Source organism: Terrapene carolina, unplaced genomic scaffold (assembly GCF_002925995.2).
Source record: "Terrapene carolina triunguis isolate 2854851 unplaced genomic scaffold, T_m_triunguis-2.0 Scaffold95, whole genome shotgun sequence".
Taxonomy (NCBI): domain Eukaryota; kingdom Metazoa; phylum Chordata; order Testudines; family Emydidae; genus Terrapene; species Terrapene triunguis.
In genome coordinates this window covers 34,514,827-34,532,323 of record NW_020664446.1, presented here as the reverse complement: position 1 = coordinate 34,532,323, position 17,497 = coordinate 34,514,827, and the positions used below count along the sequence as shown (strand labels likewise).

Genomic DNA, 17,497 nt, shown 5'->3' with positions numbered 1-17,497 from the left:
GACAATACTTAATGACAGTAGATGTTGAGATTCAAATGTTAAAACTTTATAACAATTAAAACACAAATTGTCAACATCACATGTCAGAACATGGAAATTAAATAACCTTAAATCACCCCTAATAAGTTCTCAAACAGCAGTTTTTCTTGCCTATGTATAAATTTCTTTTACCAATGGAAATATTTTGTCTGTTTGTATGTCTATGGTGAAATTAATGTTTATCGACAGTTACCAATACAAATGTAATCCTTCCAAGCCTAGAAATAAAGCACTTCTTTTGTTTGGGCTCTTACCATGTATATTGAATTGTTTGAATCAGATAGAGACAAAAAGGACGACAAACTGCTGGGTAGATTTGTTTAGCTTTATTAACAGAGATATTTGTGCATACAGTATATTGATGCCTGCAAAATTTCCCCTTGGATGAGTACATACTCTTCCATACTAACATAACAGTACTGTCTAGAGAGGGGAAGAGGCAGGTGAGATTGACCTTTAAGGGAGCTATTCTGTCACTTAATGCCAGTGGAAAATGTACACCTACTCTTCTGTGCACTGATGGGAGACAGACCACTTTATGATCTGATTAGTGCAAGAGAAATGTAGCACAGACACACTCTAACTACAAAAAGGTGGCATATCCCTTTCTCTGCTGTTGGATTGTGTGCAGCGGTAAGTAGGCTATCCTGGCACATCAGGCGGCACTGGATGCTATTATTCACTCCAATATTTAGCATTGTTCAACATCACAAACCAAGTCCTGTTTGACTTGCTCACATTAGTGGCACCATTGGCTTCAATGGGACTACTGCAAGTGTAAGCGTTTGCAGGACTGGAACTCCTAATGGCTAGGCTATGTAGCAAACTGAGTAAACTCCTAGATTTATTTACTAATAAAAATATGTGTCCACAAAATTGTAATACATAACCTGTAAGAAAATTAGCAGGTGTCTAACTGTCTTATTAGAGTGGTCTACAAAGACATTTAAATCTTTCATCCAACAGATATTGTTGAGAGTGATATAAACTGGACATTAGGAAGTTTAGACTTGAAATTAGACGAAGGTTTCTAACCATTAGAGGAGTGAAGTGCTGGAACAGCCTTCCAAGGGGAGTAGTGGGGGTAAAAGACATATCTGGCTTCAAGACTAAGCTTGATAAGTTTATGGAGGGGATGGTATGATGGGATAGCCTAATTTTGGCAATTAATTGATCTTTGATTATTAGCAGGTAAATATGCCCAATGGTCTGTGATGGGATGTTAGATGGGGTGGGATCTGAGTTACTACAGAGAATTCTTTCCTGGGTGCTGGCTGGTGAGTCTTGCCCACATGCTCAGGGTTTAATTGATCACCATATTTGGGGTCGGGAAGGAATTTTCCTCCAGGGCAGATTGGCAGAGGCCCTGGAGGTTTTTCGCCTTCCCCTGCAGTGTGGGGCACGGATCACTTGCTGGAGGATTCTCTGCACCTTGAGGTCTTTAAACCATGATTTGAGGACTTCAATAACTCAGACATAGGTTAGGGGTTTGTTACAGGAGTGGGTGGGTGAGCTTCTGTGGCCTGCTTTGTGCAGGAGGTCAGACTAGATGATCATAATGGTCCCTTCTGACCTTAAAGTCTATGAGTCTATCTTCCTTGCATCTGATTTCCCCCCCCTGCCAAATACCACAGTGTTTAGTCCAAAGAGGCCTCTCTCATGTCAGTATTACTTAAGCAATAGATTGGAAACACAGGGCACTTTCTGGGTTTAATGACCAGATAGAAGGAATTTGACTTGAGATATATTATACAATGAAAATAGAAATTAAAAATCAGGCATATGTCAATTTATTTTAATACACTTTGCAATTTCAGATGATATGTGCAGGGCACTGATAGAGAATTATTGTCCTTACATTAGCTACTAGTATTTCTGGAACTCTTTTCCACTTAGCTTAACATAGAGATTAGCACTTGATCATGCAGCCCTTGTATATGGATGGGAAGGCTTTAAATCAGCTTGATATCAACTGTAAGGAAATGCTGGACTCAGTTATTGCTGTTAGACACGGGGGACAAACCAAAACCTGGGGATCCAAAGCCATCAAATGCTGGATAAGTTTTGATCCAGCTCTAGTTGCTTTCCAGCTCAAGCCCATCTCTAGTTGTTATTGTAGACCATGTATTAACAATGTATAGTGCAAGTGTTATCTACCCTTTGCTTCTGCATCTGCTGAGTCTTGAACTATGTGAATGATGTTGCTGTTTGTTTGAGGTTAGTGTCTTAGCAATTAATGACCAGTATAATAACCATGCAGAGAGCAGGACTTTATAATATTTTCCCTAGAGTATAACAATGCAGAATAAACATGAATAATAGTAAGCTACATTAAGTCATAACTGGTACGGTTTGTGTAAGTTACCCTTGATTCTGATGGCACTAACACAGTACACATTTTTTTTTCTAAGTGACCCAAGATGTGGCTGGCTGTAGTTGTGACATGTTTGATCCATGGAACTGTATCAGCGCAAGGACTTGTTGGCGATAACACACCTTTTAATCCTGAAACATTTATGAATATTGTAAGTACAGTGTCCAAGGGTGGGGGGAAATCTCTGTAAAACAATGAAATGTACATTGCTAGTAGTTAAATATGTAAGTCTGTGGATTAAACTTTCAGAGCCTACAATAGATAATGCCCCACAGTTCAGTATTCCTTGATGATCCCACTAGAAACTCCTTCCAATTAAAATCCTGAGTGCATACATGGCCTAGGAAAGCCTTTAAAAATTGAAAACCTGTTGGCAGTCTAAGACCAAAGCCTTTGATTTTTCTTCCTACAGAGTGAGATCATCACCTACTGGGGATACCCCAGTGAAGAGTATGATGTTGTGACAGTGGATGGCTATATACTTAGTGTTAACAGAATACCCCATGGAAAAGTACATGCTGACAACACAGGTAAAATTGATGTCCATATTAAACAGGACACTTGCTGTATCCTTATGATTAGGTCAGGAAGGACTTTAACCTAGAACATAGACATATGTTCAAGAGGCTTACAGGGGTCCCAGAAAGTTTGGTTTTATGGAGTTTTCATCCAATAAAGGGAGATTTATGGAGAAGGCCCTTCCCTGTAGTGCATACTCTAAGGCTGCATTTTGGTAGGTATCTTGTTCCCTGTAGTGCCCTGAAAGGGTTTTCCTCCCACAGCCTACTCTACCCCGCAGCTCTGCACCACTCCTAACCCCCATGATCCCCAACTGGCAGCACTGGTCCTGCAGAAGCCATACTGCTATTGGCAGAGTCCTTCTGTGGCTGTGTAGTAGGTCGCACAGAGAACAAAGTTATGTTCTAGTTCTGCTAGAGCTTCTGTAATGGAGCTTCTACAGGGCACTGACAGTGGGGGATGAGTGTTACTGAATAGTCCCAACACCACCCATGAGCTTGTACCCTAGGGGAGCCACTGGATCTCAGCCTTCCCCATGATACTAGGAGCAGAGAGGGGTGGCCTGGGCCCTTGTTAGAGAAGTGCTTATTTCCTGCTTTTTTTGTTCGTCAGTCTTAAAATGGGTAACCGGTCTCTCACTTAGTCATCTGTTTTATCTGTATGATCCCATGGCGTAAACTAAAGCATGTACAACAAATAACTGAATGTTAAACTACTTGTCTCATTTACTATGGTTAGGTTTCTAATCTCTTGCATAAATTCAGTGTTGAAACACCGAAAGTATGTGATCACATGTTTCTTTAAAATTTATAAACCAAAACTTTTTTGTTATGGGGAAAATCAATATTTATATTGCCATTTGACTCTAGGTGGGCTGTATGGTTGTCTAATGGGAACTCTTTTGGAATAAGAGATTCCTCTCAACTGTTGTTTTTTTGAAGACAAATAACCAAATGCAGTGGCTCAAAAAATTAATATGAAAATGGTCAAGAGGAGAAAAATCGTTATATGTAATGTTTGAATCTTATGCTAAACTAAGCCTATCCACTCTGCATCTGCAAGCAACCTTGCAGGGGTTAAGTACTGTCCTTGCAAAGTGTACAAATGCACAGGTAGTCTGTTTTCCCCCTGCTAATCCCTAGAATAGCTAAACAGTGCTAACTGTCTGTATAAAAATGGGAAGAAAATTCTGCAGCGAAGTGCAGTTTAAAAGTCACGAGAGGGCAGTGAAGTGTGTATGAGGAACTGAGACTAGAGATGCAGGTGAGGATCTCAGCATAGTGAGAGGACAAGGGAAGGAGTACTGAGTGGGGCGGGAAGTGAGGAGAGAGGAAGTGGGAGGGAAGAGGAAAAATACAAGCAAAATAATGGGGAATGGAGAGATGATGGGGAGAGAGTAAACAAAATTGACAGAGAAACTGAAGGTGGGAGAGGTGAAAGATTAGTATAAACCATGTTGGGCATGAAAAAGAAGCCAGGATGACTAGAGTGCCACTGCTGCAATCCAGATGTTGAGATCTAAATCAGTTGCCCTGCAGAGAGCAACATTATTGCTTATCCAGAAGAATCACCAGCCACAAACCTAAAACAGAGACCACAAGTCTGGAGGAGTTTTTTGTTTTGTTTTTGCTTTGCCTTTCAGCATGTGCTTAAGGGAAAATCTTTAGAGCCTGGGAAGTGTCATTGTGCAGGGCTAATGGAAAAGGGTATGGCGCACAGCTAAGATGATCAAGAGATGCAAAGCATTCTTAGTAGGTGTCTGTTGCGTTAGTGTAAAGTGATTATTTAATACTGCTGTACATTTATTTGTCATGTGTGACAGACCCAGACCAGTGAGGTACAGGAGTCTGGTAGAGGGCAAATATACTGGTCACTGGATGAGTAGTTTTCTGTTCCCTGAGTGACCAGAGCAGGGGCTGCACTAGAGTAATCAGGAACCTGCTAGAACCAGTTAAGGCAGGCAGGCTAATTAGGACACCTGGAGCCAATTAAGAAGAAGCTGCTAGAATCAATTAAGGCAGGCTAATCAGGGCACCTGGGTTTTAAAAAGGAGCTCACTTCAGTTTGTGGTGGGAGTGTGAGGAGCTGGGAGCAAGAGGCGCAAGGGGCTGAGAGTGAGAGGGTGTGCTGCTGGAGGACTGAGGAGCACAAGCGTTATCAGACACCAGGAGGAAGGTCCCGTGATGAGACTAAGGAAGGTGTTTGGAGGAGGCCATGGGGAAGTAGCCCAGGGAGTTGTAGCTGTCATGCAGCTGTTACAGGAGGCACTATAGACAGCTGCAGTCCACAGGGCCCTGGGCTGGAACCCGGAGTAGAGGGCGGGCCCGGGTTCCCCCCAAACCTCCCAATTGACCTGGACTGTAGGTTCTTCCAGAGGGGAAGGTCTCTGGGCTGTTCCCCAACCCACATGGTGAATCTCTGAGGCAAGAAAATCCGCCAATAAGCGCAGGACCCACCAAGATAGAGGAGGAACTTTGTCACACATGTTATTGATTATGATAGGGCATCTAGAGCCATGGCGGAACATCTCTTTATATTTTAAAATCTAAATAAATGAATGTTACCAATACATATTTATTTTTGAGGGTTTTGTTGCTTTTTCCATTGTATGCTGAGTGATGGCATGGCTAAATGAATCCATCAGGGGGAGCTTTTGGATTGAAAATGAGGTTGTTATTGAGGTGATAATCAGCAATGACAAGGGGATGAGGAAGAAGTACAGAAAGTCTATGATGGGTTTCAACAATCTATCAGTCATATAAAAGCTTCATAACAGTGTCTGAATTCAGTGCAAGTTTTGGTTATTGTTGTAGTTGAACACTTGCCTTTGTAATGTGAAAACCCATCATGACTGGGTGCCTGGGATGGGCCACACTCAGAATGCCACGCTTAGGGCAGATACCAAGAAATGGGGCAGACAATCCTCCAAACACTGGTGATTTATTCTATAATTATATTCACCAAGCCAGTAACAAAGAACTTCTGTATCACCACACTGGTTAACAAGAAGTCAAACACAGTCCCCTTTAGGCATTCCAGCCCTTGGTTCCCATCCATACAAATTGGTTTAATAGAGTGAGGTGTTACTGAAAACACATTTCACCATATGTGAGGTTCTTCTATTCCCAAGGGATCAGACACTTATCCCAGGTCAATCTGTATCTCAGATCTTACCCAAAAACCACACTGTCAGCCAATCCTTAGTAAACTAACTTCTTTTCTTTTAACAACAAGTCTTTAGAGTTAAAATGATTAGTATATCGTATACATATAAATGATTGCCAAGTGCTTATGTCAGGTTTGTAGTAGTGATGGAATAGTCTGCTAACTTGTAAAAAGCCTCTCTGGAATCACCCAAATAGATTGGGAGTCATTAGTCCTTGTTCAAAGCTTCCTTGATAGAAATCCAGTCTGGAGAAATGAAGCAGGAAATGAAGACAGAATGGAGATGTTCCAACTGCAATTTATATCCTTTGCCATGTGCATGGAAGTTCACTATCCCAAATAAAGCCCAATGCCCCTTTGTATGGAAAGTTACTGGCCCAAGATGGAGTCCAGGGTCACACGAGCATATCACATGTCCTTGCATGGTTTGCCATCAGCTTCTTGCTGTCTGAGGCATCTGCAGGAAGACCTTCTGGGTGGGATGAGTTTCTTCAATGGCCCATTGTGAGCGCTGAGTGTCCTTAATGGGCCATTAACACCAGTGATGAAAGTAGATTTTTAACTCTTACCAGTATGGCATCTTTTCTTCCCCCCGACTCCAACCCTCCCTCACAAAAAATGTTCCATGACTAGAGCCCTGCATGGATACAAATTTATATCCACAGATAGAAATTGGTATCTGTTGAACTACAGGGCTCTTCCAGCAGCAATAAATGTCTTGATGGTACGGCGTACCTGACCACACTGGTTTACTTGCACCACTGATCAACACATAGTTGGCTAGCCCTGAACTAAATTTATCTAGAGGGGGTGACACCGAGGAATACAACACATGTTTAAGATACAAGTACATCGCCAATATTCATAATTTCAGATACAAAGATTATACATGCATATAAACAGGATTATCATACATTGTAACTTTTCCACTGATATCTTACATACTTTGTACAAGATTTATTGCAACTCTGTAACAGTGGTGACTTTATTAGTGTAACTAGTCAGTTGTATACAGCATCACACCCATCTCTTCAGATAATCAGCAGATAATGGTCCTCTCCTCAGGGCCTAGATTCAAAAGGCTTGATTTATACTAATGTTTGAACCTTAACGCTTTTTGTCCCAAAAGTCCTTTCTTGTTTTGCACATTCTTCAATATAGTCCTTTGATCATCCAGTTCTTGCATCACATCTTCCTCCTAGAGAGGTTACATATATTCCCAGACCACAATAATACATAAACTTTAATACAATGGACCCCAAAGATACTAAAAGATAATTCAATAAGATTTTTTTCAAGGATTGTGCAGGAAATTGCTATATCTGTCACACTGGCAATAGAAAAACCAGGGGGAGGAGGAGGTAATATCTTTTATTGGACCAACTTCTATTGGTGAGAGAGACAAGCTTTCGAGCTACCCAGAGCTTTTCTTCAGGTCTGGGAAGTGTACTTAGAGTGTCACCACTAAATACAGGATAAAACAGATAGTTTAGCGTAAGTAGGTAGCACATATTCCAAGTGGCTACTTCACCTTGAGTAGTCCATTAGAATATGTAGTAATTACTTATGCTAAACTATCTGTTCAATCTGGTATTTAGCAGTGACACTCTAAGTACACTTCCCAGACCTGAGGAAGAGCTCTGGGTAGCTCAAAAGCTTGTCTCTCTCACCAATAGAAGTTGGTCCAATAAAAGATATTACCTCGCTCTCCTTGTCTCTCTAATATACTGGAACCAACATGGCTACAACAACACTGTGTCTGGGAACAATAGAATATTTTTTAAAAAGGTTTTAAATCTGGTTTTTGGCTTGTCTGATGATTGATGGTTCACTGTATTTTTAATTTTATATAAAACTTCTCTCCTTCCATCAATTTCATTTTTGCATACTTAATTTTGAATAACTGCATTAATTTGCAAAGAAATCATTTAACTAGTGTCAATTGTAAATATACTTCCTCACTGTTTAGATCTCAGATCTTTAGTTTTAGATAACTATGTTAAGGACTTGAGCTATGTTGTCTATTTTAACTACTTTGTTTGAGTTCCATGGGGTGGTTAAATGTTTCCATAAACTATTGCAATGGTGTTAGGGAGGGGGAAGAAGGAGAGGTGGGCAACTTATAGGTTCAAAGGCAGGAAGGTGAGTGGTGCTGGTCCCAGTTTGGTCAAGACCCTAGTGAAGGCAAAAAAAACCCTCTTAGGTAGCATCATCCCCTTCAAGCAGTTCAAATCTCTTTGTTCTCTGGCACCACTTCCTGTGCAGTAAAACACATTTCCTTGCTGGGCTTGAGCTGCCAGTTGTTTTCAGGAGGGGACAGGGAAGGCTCCTATACCTGCCAGTGTACTCTGGACACCAGGTCCCCAGGTCAACTTATCACAACATAGATCAAACTGGAATTACTGCTAATTATGGTGTCCATGGTTGTAAGTGCAGTGAAAGGGATTCATGTCGGGGCTTTTTAAGGAAAAAGGTCTGAAATGCAGTGGTATAAGGTGCTATGGCACTGACTTCATGATACTTTAAAAAAACAATTAATATTATAGCAATGGTTCCCAAACTTTTTTCCCCAAGGAACTCTTTGGCATCTTACTAAGTGTCCTGTACCCCTTTCATTTCTGGTACTACCAGAACGCCCCCTCCAGTGTGACCCGGCATGCATAGTGCGTCAGAGGTCACACTTTGCAGAGGATGCCATTTTGAGAACAAAATAGCATCTTCCACATGGCAAAAGAGCCGGAATGCTGTTCCAGTGTGTGCTGGTTCTGGCTCCAGGGACCGACCCCAGCAGAGCCCACGGCAGACCCGCAGAAGTGTGGGGACCCCACTTTGGGAATCACAGTATTGTAGCAATGATTAGGAGGGGTCTGAACATAGCCACATGATGGTGGGAGTAGATCATGAGAAACTGCCGCACCAAGATACAGTTATTATGGGAATTAGTGTGGACTATGTGAAGAAGCTGAGAGGCTGTAGATCCAGGATTCAGGATGAAACTTTCCAGGCATGTACTGCTTGGAGCTGAACTACACAACAAATAAGTTTTCTGATAATCAAATATAATAGGACTAATATTGAAGTACACCTTCAGTATGCATTTAGCCATGGTAATTATAAGCCATTCCCTTAAATCTTCTCCCAAGTTTTCCATATTTAGTGATTATAGCATTTGAGAAATATAATTTTTCCATAAAATTGTTCTTTGTTTAACACCCAGTAGTACAAGTGAGAGAATACTTCTATGTAGTTTTCCTGTTGTAAGAAGTGTCTTTAAGGAATTCCACATTACAGTCTCTGGCAATTCAACTTAATCCCTCTACAGCTAGAAGTAGGTGTTGGAGTCAGGAGTTTGGTTTTTGGGGCATGAGTGTCATTTTATTATCAATGTCACAAAAGTTTTGGTTGTGTGGAATATGCAGTGTCTCTGTCTTTCAGGTCCAAAGCCTGTTGTGTTTCTGCAGCATGGTTTACTTACAGATGGCAGCACCTGGCTCACCAATGTGGCTAAAAACAGCCTGGGCTTCATTCTGGCAGATGCAGGCTATGATGTTTGGATAGGAAACAGCAGAGGGAACACCTGGTCTAGACGACATGTAACCCTTTCAGTGCACCAAGAGAAATTCTGGGCTTTCAGGTAGACTATAATTTGGGAAAAACAATGATGTGACCAATTTATTTTGTTTTATAAAGTGGTGGTGTGAAAGCTTTCACTAATTCAGTGAGAAACTAATAAAGAATTAGGCTAAAACACTAAAATGTGTCCAGTAATTTTGAATGCCCAATTTGACAATTACACCTGGATTTTTTCAGAGGTGTTGAACACATCCAGTTCTATTCAAGTCAGTTGCAGTTGTAGATGGTTAGCATCTCAGAAAATCAGGCACTCGATTTGTCAGACTGCACCCCCAGAATTAGTGGACAAATTTAAATATGTAGGTGTTGTTATTGTCTATTTCTCTGTATCCTGCTTGGAGTTCTTTAGGAATTACTAAATTTATTATGAGTACAGGATAAATTCAGTGAAATCAAATGCCTTTTAACTGTGATTTGAATTTACCAAAGGACAAAAAAGTTCAAAAGCCTTGCTACAGTATCTGGCAGTCATTGTCAGAAATTGCCATTAGAGACTTTCTTTAAACATAGTTGCAACTAACATGGATATATGAGAGCTGTATCTCAAACAAAAAAAATATATATATTTTATTTTATTTTAAAACACAGTTTGGACCAGTGAATCATTCTGACTGATATAGTGGAAAAGGGTTTAAACATGATTCCTTACCTCAGTTTCTGGCCCAGTGTGGATGGGGCTATAAACATTTGAGGCACTTTGGGGGAACAGTATGGAGAGGCTTGCAGTGCATGTGCTATGCCTATTCTATGGTTCAAAGACATTATGTGTTTAAAAGTATATATCTAATTCCATTACACTTAAAGATGGTACTTTTTCCTTTTGTAGCTTTGATGAAATGGCTAAATATGACCTTCCAGCAGTGATTGATTTTATTGTGCAGAAAACTGGACAAGAGCAGTTGTATTATGTTGGCCATTCACAAGGCACCACTATAGGTAAGTTAAGGGGAATACTGTGTATTGTTAGTTATGGAAATAACTGTCCATTATAAGCTAGATCTCTCCCACACCCACCTCCCATGCACACATGCACCCTGTTCCAATTCCCTTTGTTTCTGCTGCAAATACCACAGGCAACCAGAAGAGAATTTTTAGGGCAATGTCATGTCCTGGTTGCTCTGTCATCTGAAAGTCATGTTCTGTTCTTTTCAGACTTGCATATAATCATTCCATAACCCAGATGCAACTGGAGTGTGTAGTTAAGGTGCACACCATGAAGTACAGATTTTTATCTTGGGCTTGCCCTCTTTAGGAATAAAGTGTATTGCTAGAACATGTGAGTTAACAACATGTTTCAACTAGCACATTATAAAATCCTAACAGAGAGCAGGAACATTGTATTTGAACACCTGTGGTTCCCACCTTGGCCAACTAACTTTTTAGAACACCATTGCCCTGTTTTCTCTAGGGTTTAGAATTGCATAATAGCCACCATATAGAAAAATAAACCATTTTATACTAGGGTGGACTCAGAGAGATTCAGTTAACAATTCTTTTGATATATGAACCACGGTAGGAGCCCGCTCAGCATTACTATGGCTATTTGGGTTCTGCAGTGCTAACAAGAGTAATAAATACTTACTTCATTTGCTCACATAAGTAAATCTGAGCCTGGCAATACAGAGGAAGGACATCTGAGTAGGAATGTGCCATTCTGACAGTTGTTTTTCTGACTATAATCACACTTTATGGGAAATCTGACGTGCACACTCAGGACTCTACTTTCAAATAGTCAAAACCTTGTTTTAACACAGCTTTTCATTAAGCTAATGCAAAGGCACTAAATTACATTCCAGCTAAGTTCACCTGAAAGAAAGTTTCAGACTTCAAGTGTCATCATCTCATCCTCAAACTTCAATGGGAACTTCCTAGTACTCGAGTCTTTTGAAAATTGCGACCTAGAACAGCACTTCAAGGTGTGGGCCACAAATGCAGCTAGAGAATGTTTACATTATAAACAGCCTCTGTTTTCAATTGACCCTTTGAAAATTCTTCTGTTCTCATTGCAGTTTGTAAAATAGTTTTTACAAAAACTAAACATTGTGCCTGAACTCCACCATAGTAACTTGTACGTTTCTTTCTTCATTTTCAGCTTTCATAGCATTTTCAACCATGCCCCAACTGGCTCAGAGAATCAAAATGTACTTTGCCTTAGCTCCTGTAGCCACAGTGAAATATGCCAAATCCCCGTTGACAAAACTTGCATTACTTCCCAATTTAATGATCAAGGTATGCAATTTCTTCACACAGAATATCTATTGGCCAAAGTTAGTAGGACCTTTTGGTGGGGATTCTAAAATGAGTTGAGACACTGTAGAATATCCAGTGATTTTTAGTGTGCAATCTGCACCAGTGTTAAAGCTAGTCACATACATTAGTCCATAATCTGTGTTTGTGGTGCCAAAATTTACCCTTAAAGTATGGTATAGCAGAATTAGAAAACTGATTAGAGGCATGGGCAGACTTCAGTTTGATGGGAGAGTGGAAAAAATCTTGGATTATTCAGAAAGTGCATGACTTAAAGGGAGACAGGAGAGGTGTATAAAATAGTAAATGGTGTAGAGGTGGTAACAAAGCATTGCCACTCTACCTTACCCTTTTTCCTAATACAAGAAAAGGGTAGAATTCCGTAAAACTGAAGGGCAACAAATCTAAAACTCTAAAAGGAAGAAGCTTAGCAGGATTCAAAGGCGGGTTAGATATTTTTATGGGTAATGAGGATATTCAGCTATACTAGGTAGGATACAAATAAGGGATATCAACCTTATTGCTTCAGGGTATAAACTAATCATGAACTGCCATGAGTTTGGAAGTTATTTCCCCCAACTGGCATGATTCTCCATTATGAGGATTTTAGTATCTTCCTCTGAAGCATGTGTTACTGCAGAGAGCAGTAACTGGACTAGTTGGACCACTAGCCTGATCTGGCATGGTAATGCCAATTACTTTTGCCAAGAGACTAAGTGATAGCTTAGTAGGCCCTGAAGGTTGCAAATACCAAAGAAGGAGAGGAATTATTTAGGACTATCCAAAGAGTAAAACTAGGAAGAATTAAGGATTAGAAAATAGTAATTGAGATCTAAAGGAAGAATTCTTAACAGTGAGATTTTTAGAATAGGGAGTTGTCTTCCAACCGTCCTCACCTGAGTTATTTAAATATACATTGAACATAGAATGTCCCCTATATTACATCTGAGTTCTAGCATTAATAGAGGGAAGGGAAGGGAAGATTTCATCTCCAATATCTGTAATTGTAATAAATATAAATCTTTGTAATTTTACAGATTTTATTTGGGAATAAAGATTTCTTACCCCACACTTACTTTGGTGAGGTGGTTGCTGTTGAATTTTGCAGCCATGAGATATTATCAGAGATTTGTGGTAATATCCTGTTTGTGCTGTGTGGATTTAATGAGAAGAACTTAAATATGGTATGTATAAATCTACAGCCGTTCCTCATGGGGTGGTTTTTTTTTGTTTTTTTTTTTAAAGACTGATTTAATCCTTGAAATTGTCTTCATTGATTTGTGATAAATAAATAAATGGAGCCACTTTCTGAATGAAACTTCTTGTGAAATTTAAATGTTTCTTTTCAGAGCCGAGTACATGTGTATACAGCACATGCCCCAGCAGGAACATCTGTACAAAATATGATTCATTGGAAACAGGTAGAATTTCTGAAACATAAAGTGCCCTTCAATCATAATGTAACAATTATACATTGTATTTGAAAATTGATTTATGGCCAGTCTCCCATACTATTCTGTCAGGAAATGTTGTCATTCAGAATAAATTATCAATCCAGATGGAATTGCCTCATCGAAAAAATTAATTCTCCCTTAATGGCCTCGCATAGTATATTTTGCAAAACAGACCGTTGGCAGTGTCATGAAAATACCTTAAATGCATAGAAATCTTATAGGGCAGCACTGCTATTAAGGCCATGTCTACACTTACTGGCAATCAACGCTGCTGTGATCGATGCAGCAGGGGTCAATTTAGCAGGTCTGTTGAAGACCCGCTAAATCAACAACAGAGCACTCTCCGGTCGACTTGGAACTCTACCGGAACAAGAAGAGTACGGTAAGTCAATGGGAGAGTATCGCCCGTCGACGCAGCGTGGTGTAGACACTGCAGTAAGTCGACCTAAGCTATGTTGACTCCAGTTACGTTATTCACGTAGCTAGAGTAGCATAATTTAGGTCGACTTACCGCAGTAGTGTAGACAAAACCTTAGGTTTTTTTTCCCTTGAGTAAAATGTTAATTATCTTGCAAATTGATATTGACTGCCAACCCACACCAGAATACATGAGAATGCAGTAAACAAAATACCCATTTTTTTCTGTCATGCTATTTACATTATAGATAGATAGATAGATATAGCAGAGTAAACATGGTGTAACCATATATTTTAAATACTTTCCACTTGTGGCCATATATCTGTTTAGAAGCACCAGACTTGCTCTGCTACATCCATTCCAGTTGCCTTGGGGTATATATGACAACCCAGTTTTCCTTCAACTGCTGTCTGTCCGTATTTCACTCCCTCAGGTTTTAAGGCAGAACCTTAACCTTATTAACCTCTACATATGAAACCTTAACCTTATTAACCTCTACATGTGAAAAATCTGCAAATTTATGAAGTAATGAACCTGTCTTTTTCTCACAATGATCACAATTATGTTTACTAAAATATATATAAATTTGATTTTAATCTTTTACTCTAGGCAATTGAAACTGGTGAACTTAAAGCTTATGACTGGGGAATCCTGTTCAACCATTTGCACTATAATCAGGTAAACCTCTCCAAATGGGGAAATATTTGTCTTTCTCTTATTTAAAAAAAAAAAAAGGAGGGGGGGAGAGAGAGAGCAAAGGTTAGGAACCAAATTCAAAATTTATTTCAAAATAGAATCAGTTAGTTGGTCTTTTCTTCCAGTTGGAATGTCTAACCTTGCATATTAAAACGTATGTTTCTGTTCTGTTACTGGTTTCAGAGTAGCAGCCGTGTTAGTCTGTATCCACAAAAAGAACAGGAGTACTTGTGGCACCTTAAAGACTAACAAATTTATTTGAGCATAAGCTTTCATGGGCTACAGCCCACTTCTTCGGATGCATAGAATGGAACATATATTGAGGAGATATATATACACATACAGAGAGCATGAAAAGGTGGGAGTTGTCTTACCAACTCTGAGAGGCGAATTAAGTAAGAGGGGAAAAAAAAACTTTTGAAGTGATAATCAAGCTAGCCCAGTACAGACAGTTTGATAAGAAGTGTGAGAGTACTTACATGGGGAGATAGATTCAATGTTTGTAATGGCTCAGCCATTCCCAGTCTCTATTTAAGCCTATGTTGATTGTATCTAATTTGCATATCAATTCAAGCTCAGCAGTTTCTTGTTGGAGTCTGTTTTTGAAGCTTTTTTGTTGCAAAATTGCCACCTGCAGGTCTGTCATTGAGTGACCAGACAGGTTAAAGTGTTCTCCTACTGGTTTTTGAATGTTATGATTCCTGATGTCATATTTGTGTCCATTAATTCTTTTGCGTAGAGACTGTCCAGTTTGGCCAATGTACATGGCAGAGGGGCATTGCTGGCACATGATGGCATATATCACATTGGTAGATGTGCAGGTGAACAAGCCCCTGATGGCATGGCTGATGTGATTAGGTCCTATGATGATATCACTTGAATAGATATGTGGGCAGAGTTGGCATCGGGCTTTGTTGCAAGGATAGGTTCCTGGGTCAGTGTTTTTGTTCAGTGATGTGTGGTTGCTGGTGAGTATTTGCTTCAGGTTGGGGGGTTGTCTGTAAGCGAGGATAGGTCTGTCTCCCAAGATCTGTGAGAGTGAGGGATCATTTGTTACTGTTTCTTTAAAGAAATTAGGAAAATTTAGTTCCAAAAATGATGCAATGAATTTCCCAGTTGAAAATTCAAATACGAACTGTCAGGAAATTCAAAACTTCTGATTCACAACTCCCTTGTCCTCATTGCTATCTTTTCCAGAACTACAATAAATCATTATGAAGTTGTTCTTTGTTTTAAATAATCCTCTAGTGACATGAAACTCTTTTTTTTTCTTTTATAAAACCCCCTTTTTAAAGGATACTCCTCCCTTATACAATGTGAAGAACATGCAAGTCCCAACTGCAATGTGGAGTGCTGGAAATGACTTGCTCGCTGACCCTAGGGATGTTGCCCTTTTGCGCCAACAAGTCACTAATCTGGTTTACCACAAGGCGATTCCTGACTGGAACCATCTGGATTTCATCTGGGGCCTCGATGCACCTAAGCGCATGTATAATGAAATCCTCGACTTGATGAGGAAAAACCCATGAAAATAATGATCCGTGAAAATAATGTGGCTGTAGGATCAAGGATTTGATTAATTTCTGTTTATATCTGTTTTTCTTGATTTTTAGTGAACTACAAAACTATTTGCACATAATGGTCTATATTCACTATATTTACTTTAATAAGATTTTCTTTAATGATATTAGGTCAGCAGCACATACGTATCCAAAAAAGTAATTGAACTAGCAAAGTACATTTTTAAAGCACCACACACAAGTTTTAAGTCTTCTGCTTTCTAAAGTATGTGTCGTAAATTAAATACATCATGGATAGGAGGGTAGATCTGCTTCCAAGACGATTTTCTTAGCTCGTGTCTGGATGACCTTTTCTATAAGGTGAATTGAATGCATAGGGCACAACTGATACATGTGGCTAGACTAGACACGCAATCACAATGCCCAAATTCAGAAAAGCACCCAAGCTGTTTCTTACTTTTAAATATGTAATTCCTTTGATGTCACTGGAACTACACTGTTTTTAATGCAGTTGAGGATCTGGGCCAGACTTTATTTTATGGTCCCAGTCACCCACCTAGGGTCAGGGTCAATACTCCTGTCACATCACCAAAAGTCATTCTGCACTAATCCCAGTGATTATCAATACAGACCATGAAGAGATCCAATAGGCATGTCTTTTTATTGTCCCCTTGAAGAAGAAGGTAGTGGAAAAAGGCTATTATAAGGAGATTGTTCTATATATGTATGAGCCAGGGCCGGCTCCAGGTTTTTTGCCGCCCCAAGCGAAAAAAAAAAAAAAAAGCAGGAGGGCTGCCGCCGAAGCAAAAAAAAAAAAAAGAGTGCCACCCCTTGAAAAGAGCCACCCCCAAAGGGCCGGAATGCCACCCCTTGAGAAGTTCCACCCCAAGCACATGCTTGGAATGCTGGTGCCTAGAGCTGGCCCTGGTATGAGCTGACGTATGCCATTCACTAAAAATAAATCTCTATAATTGTAATCTATCATCTCTATTTACATAACTTTTGAATTCAATAAAAGTAAAGTTCTTTAAATGTTCTGATTCTGAAGTGTATTCTTTTGTTTCATAATTAGAGGAGCAGAAAGGAAGAATCTGATAGAACAATCTTGAATGATAAATAGCAAGCTAATGCGACGGTTACAAGATTCTAATATCTAATGCTCCATTCAATGAGAAAAGACACACTATTAACATGTAGCCGATATTAACATTGAATCAATATTATTTTTTTGCCAAAAACTTAATTCAAAGACATAAGTTTCTTTTACTTTATCACAACACCCAAAACAGACTGCAGAATCAAAAGGAGAATACTATCATTATTGTTTAAACTGTGAACTTCTTGAGACTCTGCATCCTGGTTCTCATTAGTCAAAAACTTTAAATAACTTCTTCAGTAGTTTTAAAGATATAAGTGTCTTAAATCATGCTTA

At 39.5% G+C, this 17,497-nt stretch overlaps 1 protein-coding gene across 1 annotated transcript; it reads left to right on the top strand.

Moving 5' to 3' along the window:
* Positions 1-2,459: 2,459 nt before the first annotated feature.
* On the top strand, positions 2,460-16,074 carry LOC112120493 (lysosomal acid lipase/cholesteryl ester hydrolase-like). Its single transcript, XM_024219594.1, has 9 exons — positions 2,460-2,564; positions 2,826-2,943; positions 9,533-9,731; positions 10,557-10,666; positions 11,823-11,959; positions 13,015-13,161; positions 13,327-13,398; positions 14,459-14,527; positions 15,841-16,074. Exons 1-9 carry the CDS (start codon positions 2,460-2,462, stop codon positions 16,072-16,074), a joined length of 1,191 nt encoding a protein of 396 aa, XP_024075362.1.
* The last annotated feature ends 1,423 nt before the right edge of the window (positions 16,075-17,497 follow it).

Excerpts from the sequence above, each read along its gene's own strand:
- LOC112120493 (XM_024219594.1), top strand. The coding sequence starts at position 2,460 with ATGTGGCTGGCTGTAGTTGTGACATGTTTGATCCATGGAACTGTATCA. Across the intron at positions 9,732-10,556 it reads GAGAAATTCTGGGCTTTCAG|CTTTGATGAAATGGCTAAAT; the intron begins GTAGACTATAAT and ends TTCCTTTTGTAG. Across the intron at positions 13,399-14,458 it reads ATATGATTCATTGGAAACAG|GCAATTGAAACTGGTGAACT; the intron begins GTAGAATTTCTG and ends CTTTTACTCTAG.